The following is a 9,675-nucleotide window of genomic DNA, read 5'->3' as shown; positions in this document are numbered from 1 at the left end:
AAGACATCATAAATACAACATATTATCATCATCATCTCCATCTTCTTCATCGTCAATACCTGGCAACAACAACTACAACAACACCCGAATTGATAATAATAATAATAATAATAATAATAATAATAATAATAATAATTTCGATCTTGGATCTAGAAACAACCATGGATCTTATGTATGAGTGGAAGAAAATAGAATTTATTAGATACACACACATACAAACATACATACATACATAGAGACACACATAAACAAATAACGAAATAAATAGATACATTGATATATGGATATACGATGACGGCATAATATAATCAACTTTTAATTACGTAGTGACACTTCACTAATAATAAGTAAGGAAAAAATAATTGCATGCATCCTCTCGTGGTTGCATGGATTAAGAAAGAAATAAGTTATTATTATTATTATTATTGTGTTACTATTAAAAAAGGAATAAGGGTAAGGTAAAAATAAAAGAAAAAAAAAGACGTACGAGTATATAATAAGTTTTTTGTACAGTACGGGTGATGATAGAAATAAATGATTGAAGGAGCTTGGAGAATGATGATGAAGACAGAAAAGAAGATTATTTTGAACTAATGAGTGCATTTTTGTTTATATTTGTTTTTATTTATCGGTAATTTTTTTATCTTTTAATTTCTTAGTTAGTTATGGAATAATTGCTACCCGTACTATTGCTTGGAGCGAGCGATACTCTATTCATCATTGAAAATTAAATCAACTGGATCATGAAATTTATATTTCTTCTTGGTCACAAATACATCAGTTAATGCATCATCATCAACAAACCATGAAACACGACCTGCAGCTCCTTCATTGACAATACTACTTGGTAATCCTTTCTCTGGTCTTTCCATAATTGTTTTAATTACTGGAGCCTTCACGGCACCTTCCACAACAAAGGTAACTCTATGTGAATGACAAATTACAGGTATAGTTAAAGATATTCTATTTGATGGACCACTTGGAGCATTTTCCACTGGTACTACCCAAGCTAATTTTTCACGTAAATTATCTTGGAAATTAGGGAATAATGATGCAATATGACCATCAGGTGCACAACCCAATAGGAATAAATCAAACATTGGTAATTTAACAGAATCTCTTCCAGCAAACCCCTTAATTAATATTTTTTCATAATTATCTGCACATTCTTGTGGATCATCAATTAATGATTCATCTATGTGATAAACGTTTGGTTTACCATATTTTTCAGTATCAATTAAATCCAAAATTTTCCTCTTTGCTTGACCATAATTACTTTCATTAGAATCGAATGGAACTAATCTTTCATCTGCAAAATAAATATCCCATTTATTCCAATGAACATCTTCTCTTTTCAATAAACCTTCATGTAATACTTGAATCAATGACCCTCCAGAAAGGGCAATCTTGAACCTTCTTTCCTTTTTCCTACTATTCTTCTTAGAACTACTATTATTACTGTTACTCCCACCATTATTAATTGTATTGGAAGATGCTACACTTTTCACAGATGGAACTCTACCTACTTCTTTAACAGAATCGGTAGTATTTCCTGTTGATGATGGAACATTTAAATTGACATTAGATTGTTTCCTTTCTTTAATTTTTTCAGTTAAGGCAACGTTTTGTGCATGTACAACATAATCTGCTACAGCTTCCGCTACACCTGAGAATTCATGGAATGCAAATATTTTAGGAACTGTGGTTGTCATTTTTGTCTTTCTTTCTGGCTTATAAATGTATATATATATATCACAGGAATCACTCACTTGCTTGCGTGCTTGTAATTTATTTATTTACTCTAGCAGTTACTTTGAACGCGGTTTGTTTCCCCTGTCTTGAATGTATGTATACTTTTCGGTAACTGAATGTCAGATATGCTATCTATCTTTGTCAGTCACGTATATTTTCGCTTCAGTCTATGATGTTGCTTTAATATCAATTGCTTTGCCTTGCTTTGCCTTTCTTTGTTTGCTCCACTAGACAGGATAGGAATAGGAATAGGATTAGATTTACAACCTAAGCGTTGTTACGTACAATAAAATAACGTTATTATAGTTTACCTTTACGTACGTACGTACCTTTTTTTTCTTTCCAAACCGACTTCTTAGTAGTTTAAATGCTATATACGTATAGTATAGTATAATATGGTATAATAAGGTATCGGGTGGTGAGTTTTGCTGTGGGGTTAGGGTGCTGCACGTGATCTTGGGATTAACTTATATACAGCATAGCTATTGGGGACTGTATATACTTGATGTTGTGAAACATATCTTTGAGGTGTTTAAACTAGCTATAGTTTTCACTGAAATACTCACTATTTACTTGTATTTTTTATTTGCCTTTCATTTGCTTCCATTTCGCTAGCAATTACGTGAATATTTGTAAACCAGTCTCTAATTTCGTATACATCTCTTCTAATTCACCCTCCAGCGTACTCAAAACTGTTATGGCTCCACCTGCTCCCAGTTGCCATGTTTTCCCATTGTTGTACGAATACATACATCGAATATTTACAGACCAATCACCATTACCATTCACTGACCAATACCCTGAAATACCACTATATATTCCACGATTACTACTATAAATATCCTTGTTCAAGCCCTTCTCAATATCTTCTTGTAATAATTCTACCGTAATCTTCTTAGGTGCCCCAGTCATCGATCCTGGAGGCAATGAATGCTTTAAGATATCTATCCCTGAATATTTGCTCTCATTAAGACCATAAGCTTTGATAACACTTACCAACTGATAAACAGTAGCATATTCTTCAACAGACATAAATTCCTCCACCCTAACATCAGGCAATAGTTCATAGAGATCATTACGAATCAGGTCTAAAATCATCAAATTCTCCCCAAATTCTTTTGGTGTCTTCAATATAGATGTGGCTTTCTCTAATGTCATATCTTCGGTTTTCTTAACAGTACCTTTAATTGGACGTAATTCACACGTATCTTTATTCCATTTAAGAAATCTTTCAGGTGATGTGCTTAATAATACCACTGGATTTTTATCATCAATAATATCTTGAAATTGGAAAAAGTTAGAAAATGGTGCTGGATTTCGTTGAATTAAAGTTTGAAATATCCTCCATGGAGATATCCATTCTGAAGGTATCACTTTCGTTTGTGTAGTTAAACATATTTCATATGAATCGCCCTTATGCATATATTCTTGACACTTATTAAACGCTGTTGTATAATCTTTCTTCTCAGGCATCATAATTTCATAATTTATATCCTTCGGTAATTCCCTTTCCCAGGGCAATATCGTATTTTGTACCTCGTCAAGGGAATGTTCCTTATCTAACAAGGCAGTTATGTTATGAGGGAAATTATCTTTCAAAGAGATTGTATATAGTTCCCCTGTTTCATGATTTATTAAAATAGTATTTTCAATAAATACCAATTTAGCATCGGGTTTAAGGGTAAGATCAACAGTTTCGTCACATTTGTTATTTTTCACAAAGGAACCCATTTCATATCCTAATATACCAACCAAACCTCCTATGAAAGGTAAATCCATTCGAGCGGTTGGAATCAGATGTGATTTCATAAATTCCCCTATTGTCGTCCAAAATTGTGATTTATCCTCTGAAATTACATCTATACCTTGTACCTTCTCATTTTTTAATTCTTGATGAAGTCGTTCCTGCATGATTTTTGAAGTAACATATTTATCTTGCCACTTGTGAATGGTTGTTTTATTCAGATCATTATAATGAGTAAATACTTTTGAATTCTCGTTGGGAAGGGCAATTATAGACCATTCTCCTCTATTCTTAGATACAGAAGAAGATGCCATAATGAATTTATGATCACGTATTTTATCACATAATTTAAATGTAAATTGAGGATCCTTTGTAACATTATACTGGTTCATTGTGATTAAATCTTCTTCTTCTTCTTCCTTGCTCTGTATGATGGATTTCTTATCGTAAATGGTACTTCTATCAATTTTCTTCTCTAGAGCTTTGAACATTGATTTCGATGCCAATTCAGGATTAGATTGTGATGCCCATTTAGATTCGTTTCTCCAGTTGGTCCTTCCCAAGGTTTTATTATTCTTAATAGCAAGTGATAGGAAATTACTTATTAAGAATTCTCCAAATTCCGAACTACATGATTCAGGATGATATTGAACACCATACCAAGGTTTATCTTTAATTCGTGCAGCCATCAAAAGTTCCCCATTTTCATCAGTAGTAGTTGCCAATGGGACAATTTGAGGCGTTATATTTGTGACATGCAAAGAATGATATCTAGTCGATTTGAAATGAGATGGGATGCCCTTGAAGAGTTCATCATTATCGGATTTGATCGTGATAGGATATACTTGCCCATGTTTTATCGTCTTTAATTCCTCAATTTTAGCACCATGATAAAAACACAACGCTTGGAAACCTAAACATACGCCCAAGATGGGGACATCTTGTAATTCGTCACAAAATAATGAAGATATTACACCTATATCGTTTGTTCCATTGATTGGATTTCCAGGGCCCGGTCCCACCACAATAGCGTCGAAAATTTTTGCATACTGAATCAATTCTTGTTTCGTTGTGATGGTATCATTATGAATGGTTATAATTTTAATGGAAGTATTATCTCCGATATTTTGCTGTTCAATTAGTCTTACTAGATTATATGTGAAGGAGTCATATGAATCAATAAATAATACATGCAATGTCTCTCTCATGTCTTCTAGATTTCAGATTTTTTTTCCTTTCTTGAAATATATTAACCTTATGATTTAATGGTATGTAGGGATCAATAGTTGCAGTGGGGTTCTTCTCAGTTACCTCCTTATAAGGGTCTATTTGTTTGCTGCTTTAATTAACTTTACTTTACTCTTAGTTCTTTAGATATGAAGATTCTCTACGACCCGTGATATAAGCCGTATATAAACTAGACATACTGACGATAGTGACCGAACGTGATAAAGTACTGAGCATTCATCCTCTGTTAAAAACAACAGAAGGTGGTCATATATGATATGAGCTCGAGCGTAACTAGTCTCTAACGAAATCGAAACTAGAACATATAAACAATGATAGAAGTGTTGGTAAACGATCGTCTAGGAAAGAAGCTAAAAGTTAAATGTTTGACAGAAGATACGATCGGAGATTTCAAGAAAGTGTTATCCTTACAGCTAGCAGCTCAACCAAATAAGATTGTTCTTCAAAAAGGAGGAAACGTCTTGAAAGATCATATCACTTTAGGAGACTATGAAATACATGATAATACTAATCTAGAGCTGTATTATTTGTAATATGTATTCAACACATGGAGCGGTTTAAGTGGGGATGATCTACATAAGCTATACTACCGGTCAAGTTGACTAAAACGACTACTGTAGATTTGAGAAATATTATTATTATTATATATATATATATATACATGTACAAAATGTAGTCATATATTTAGCTGACTTATTGATATGTATGTTTATTTCACGAGGAATATATGCTTATTTTGGATTTAAATTAGTTTTTCTTACAGGAAGTATTCCACACGTCTATCTGCTGCATATTTTGCTTGATATACATCTGAGAATACATCTTGACCTATCATTGGTAAATCAGTCGAAGATTCATCATCTTCGAAGTAATCTGATATGACTTTATTAGCAGAACCTGGCATTGAACTATTTATATTAAGAGATTTATTCTCAGGTGCTTCTGTAAAAACATTAAAATAAAAGTTGTCCTTATCATACAATTCTAAAATGGATGCCTTGTTACCACATCTATAACAATAATTCGGAGCAGACCATACTGTTGTGACTAATCCATCAAAATATATTTGGTAACCTTCATTACAAAGTTGATGAGCTCTATATATTCTACTCATATCGTTCAATTGTAGAAACTTTTCTACCACACTTCTTCCAAATGTGTAACCAGCTCCTCTTGGCGAAACTTGGAAATGTTGTGAATTATCTCTAAATAATTCATCTCCTCCATTTTCAATATTTATCATACTACTATTACTGTTATTTTCTTCTGGATCAGACCATACCAAGTCAGACATAGCACCATCATGTGGTATTTCTCTAAATCTATCTATAATTTTGATTTGGTCAATACTCTGTACATTAGGTGATAATCCACCATGAACACAGAATATTTCATCATCAATGATACAACAAAGAACGAGGTAATCGAAAAGATCAGTTAAATAATTCCACACTCTTGAATTCCCGCCATATTTATTTAAACATTCTGTATAGAATCCATAACTTTGAGTAATTTGTCTTGATTCGTGATTACCTCTCAATAAATGGATTCGACTTGGATATCGTAACTTCAACACTATTAATAACATAATTGTTTCCACACTATATAACCCTCGATCGACGTAATCACCTAAAAAAAGATAATTGGTACTTGGTACTGGACCACCTATATGGAATATCTCCAACATATCATGGAACTGTCCATGCATATCACCTACTACAGTAACAGGTGTTTGAATATGTATAACGTTGGATTCTTTTACTAACATTTCCTTCAATTTGAAACATAATGCTCGTATCGTTTCCTCAGGAAGTAATTGCCCCTTACATAATAGTTCTAAACATCGATCTAATTCCATTTTTTTCTCTTTCAGGTAGAATTAGATAAGATAGTTCTTCCTAACTTCTTGGCTCAATCTGCAGCAGAAATACTATGAGAACACTTTTTTCCTTCTAAAATGGCATCCCTCTATTCCATAGACAGACTTTATAGACAGACAATCACACAAATCTTTTTCTTGTTCCACCTTTAACGTATTCTCTTTCATTTTGATCTAGAAATGAAATGAAACTAGGTGCCATTGTTGTTTTTCCCTTTTCGAAGCCTTGGCGGAATGGCTAGACACACAATACCGAAAGACATTTGGGCGACACTCAATAAATTGGATAATTGTTCTGTCACTTAATAGTACCAAGAATCTTAACTAAATGGTCTACATAATTACGAATAAATAGTATTAATATTGTATCTATTTTTCTATATATGTATATGACAGAGATGCCCGTTAATTGGTGATATGGATGTCACCAACATGTTCCGAATTCGTTCCCTCGCTAGATTTAATTCTTTTGTATGTGAAGAAGACATCATCGGTCTTAAACACGTTCTTCATAACATCTTGTGTGAACTCTAATATAGATTCATGTAACAAAATATTTGTGATGAAACTTAATGCATTTTGATCTTCTTTGAATAACAGTTCTTGAATATAATCGATGTTAATACCAGAAAACATTTGTGTAGTTTGAACTATCTCCCAAGTTTCACTGCTGTTATCCTGATCATTAAATGATGGTAAATATTCAGGAGCTGGTTCATTGGTAATTAAATAGTCAAAATGAGGCCATTTGGATTTCAAAGTCTCATAATCTTCAGTTCTATCGTAATTAATGTGGTAAGTCTCTTCCTCTAATTGACCAAATAATGTTACACCTGTCATACATGGTGGAATACTGATATGAACAGTAACATTCTTAATATTGTCTTTGACTATCATAGAATTGAAATTTGTTAAAGCTTCACCACCTGGATAATTTAATCTTGAAACATAAAGGAAAACCATTGAGAACAAGAATGAAATCACTGGCGATAATGGTAATAACAGCATTAGTAGGTAAGATTTAACACTAATAACTTCAAAATTTTCCCAAAGATAAGCTGCCGCAGTACTGCCTAATAAGATGATTGGTGGGATTGAATATATGATGAATCTCCACTCTTTATGAGGTTGTAAAGACAATATTAAGATGTGACAATAAGCTGCCATTGACATAATTTTTAAATTTTTAGGAGCCATCTTGAAACCGAAATAATTTAAAAATAAAACAGTTGGTGGAATAAACATCATTCTTAAATAATGAGTGAAATAAGCTAATGGTGATTCAGTACCCCATTTAGATGCAGAACCTTCTATGACATTGAAAATGAAAGCATCAAATTCTGGAATGGTCCAAGCTTTCCAGAAGTATGAGTCAATTAAAAGAGTTAACAGCCCACCGATCGTTAAACCTGAAACACCGAATTTGAATGCATCATAAAATGAGATTTTCTTAAAGTATAATGATAAACATGTTAAACTAACACCTAGTGCAGCTACTTCTAATCTAAATATGATTGAAGTGAATGCTAATAATGCAATGGCATGATTATAATTATCCGAAAGAACCCATGCTAAAGCAATATTGGTTAATGGTAAAGTGATAACGAGATTTGGTAAAGTTCTTGAAGCATAAAACATAAGATGGAAACTTGATAAGACGAAAAGATTAAACCACGTATCAATTGTTGTATAGAAACTAGAATTTGAAGTTCTTGTTGTTCCATTTTCCTTCTCATTTTCTTCCTTTTCAAATTTTTTTTCAAACAGTGATTTTACTGAATTTTTCAAATAAATCATTGATAAGGCATTAGTTAAACCAACCATACATCTAACTAATAATTGGGTTTCAAGATTGGAAGTTACTGCTATTTCACTACTAGAGTAATGATTATTATAAAGACGTGAAACAAATGTGAAAGGTTTTGTTAATGCTGCGATTATTAAAGGACCGATAAAGGATCTTGGTACCGCACCAGAGAATTGTAAATGATCATATTTGGAGATATCAAATATGCCGTATTTCAATATATCATGAATTGCTTGAATAGAGAAACTTTCTTCCACTTTTGTATATGGGGCAGCTATCAAAAAAATTGAAATGACAGCTATTAATAATGAATCGAAATAAGACCAAACCATCTTTTTTTATAGCAACGGGTGTATGTATATATTGGTTTCTTATTTGTAACGGTTTGAATAGCTTCACAGAGGAAATGATTAGTATGCGATTGTGTTTGTATGTTTATAATAAAGTAGACTTCATTTTACTTCAATGATATAAACATCGCAACTTCTTTTTCTATTCAAGATTCATCGGCTGTTCGCTTATCAGCCGAGGTAACAATGCTGACAACTGAAAATATAATTATCTCTATAGATACACCTTGTGTAAGACGAAATATGCTGTTTTTTATTTATGGTTACTATCTCTATCAGAAAAAAATAATACATATTCACTAAAAGTTTTATGATCTGAAAGACAGTCTAGTCATATTGGATTTTGATAATACAATACAATACAATGCAATGTTAATGTAGAATAATGACGAGTATATTAAGAAAGTAATGCAACTGGAGTATTCGATTGCTCTATATGTCTCTCCGCTTGTTCTTCTTGTTCCACTATCTCCTCCTCCTTTTTATCATCTTTTAATATTATTGGTTTCAAACCTTCAGTAGATGGTAATTTGGCTGCCTTTTCATTAACGATTTGTGCCTCCAACTGATCTAATTCCTTGTCGATTTCTTCTTCAAAATCGTCGACCCCCGTTATACTCTGTGACAAGATATTATCTACTTCATTTTGATATTGAATTTGATCTTGGACGTTCTCCATTAGCTGATCAATATTTTCATTTTCAAATTCCTTATTTAATTTTGTCAGGATAATGTTACCGTTTTTCAATCCGTTGAAGAATTGGGTTTCAATCATCTTAAACTCCAAAGTGGATACCATATTTTCCAAATTAATTAATTGGTCAGAGGCCTGTTGTAAAAGATTTTCTTGATAATGAATTCTTTTCAAAAGTAACCTAATTTTAGGGACTTCTTT

The 9,675-nt window shown here is 32.4% G+C and overlaps 7 protein-coding genes across 7 annotated transcripts in view; 2 read left to right on the top strand and 5 right to left on the bottom strand.

Moving 5' to 3' along the window:
- The window catches only part of NDAI0K02260 (uncharacterized protein), a gene marked incomplete at both ends in the record, with an annotated part of 2,292 nt that extends 2,114 nt beyond the window's left edge, over positions 1-178 (top strand). The window contains one exon of the mRNA XM_003672612.1: positions 1-178. This exon is cut by the window's left edge and continues 2,114 nt beyond it. Coding sequence (XP_003672660.1) covers positions 1-178 — 178 coding nt within the window.
- A 532-nt stretch (positions 179-710) lies between these two features.
- Positions 711-1,712, bottom strand: SOL1 (Sol1p; the record flags this gene model as incomplete). Its single annotated transcript, XM_003672611.1, has 1 exon — positions 711-1,712. One exon carries the CDS (start codon positions 1,710-1,712, stop codon positions 711-713), a length of 1,002 nt encoding a protein of 333 aa, XP_003672659.1.
- A 658-nt stretch (positions 1,713-2,370) lies between these two features.
- ABZ1 (4-amino-4-deoxychorismate synthase) lies at positions 2,371-4,704 on the bottom strand (the record flags this gene model as incomplete). Its single annotated transcript, XM_003672610.1, has 1 exon — positions 2,371-4,704. The coding sequence occupies one exon, from the start codon at positions 4,702-4,704 to the stop codon at positions 2,371-2,373; it is 2,334 nt and encodes a 777-aa protein (XP_003672658.1).
- A 351-nt stretch (positions 4,705-5,055) lies between these two features.
- HUB1 (ubiquitin-like protein HUB1) lies at positions 5,056-5,277 on the top strand (the record flags this gene model as incomplete). Its single annotated transcript, XM_003672609.1, has 1 exon — positions 5,056-5,277. One exon carries the CDS (start codon positions 5,056-5,058, stop codon positions 5,275-5,277), a length of 222 nt encoding a protein of 73 aa, XP_003672657.1.
- A 224-nt stretch (positions 5,278-5,501) lies between these two features.
- On the bottom strand, positions 5,502-6,602 carry PPG1 (putative serine/threonine-protein kinase PPG1; the record flags this gene model as incomplete). The annotated part of the gene is made up of 1 exon (XM_003672608.1): positions 5,502-6,602. One exon carries the CDS (start codon positions 6,600-6,602, stop codon positions 5,502-5,504), a length of 1,101 nt encoding a protein of 366 aa, XP_003672656.1.
- A 426-nt stretch (positions 6,603-7,028) lies between these two features.
- On the bottom strand, positions 7,029-8,762 carry ALG12 (dolichyl-P-Man:Man(7)GlcNAc(2)-PP-dolichol alpha-1,6-mannosyltransferase; the record flags this gene model as incomplete). Its single annotated transcript, XM_003672607.1, has 1 exon — positions 7,029-8,762. One exon carries the CDS (start codon positions 8,760-8,762, stop codon positions 7,029-7,031), a length of 1,734 nt encoding a protein of 577 aa, XP_003672655.1.
- A 415-nt stretch (positions 8,763-9,177) lies between these two features.
- VPS20 (ESCRT-III subunit protein VPS20) lies at positions 9,178-9,579 on the bottom strand (the record flags this gene model as incomplete). Its single annotated transcript, XM_003672606.1, has 1 exon — positions 9,178-9,579. The coding sequence occupies one exon, from the start codon at positions 9,577-9,579 to the stop codon at positions 9,178-9,180; it is 402 nt and encodes a 133-aa protein (XP_003672654.1).
- Positions 9,580-9,675: the final 96 nt, after the last annotated feature.

Source organism: Naumovozyma dairenensis, chromosome 11 (genome assembly GCF_000227115.2).
Source record: "Naumovozyma dairenensis CBS 421 chromosome 11, complete genome".
Taxonomy (NCBI): domain Eukaryota; kingdom Fungi; phylum Ascomycota; class Saccharomycetes; order Saccharomycetales; family Saccharomycetaceae; genus Naumovozyma; species Naumovozyma dairenensis.
The sequence above is the reverse complement of the archived record's forward strand: the minus strand, read 5'-3'. Positions and strand labels throughout refer to the sequence as shown.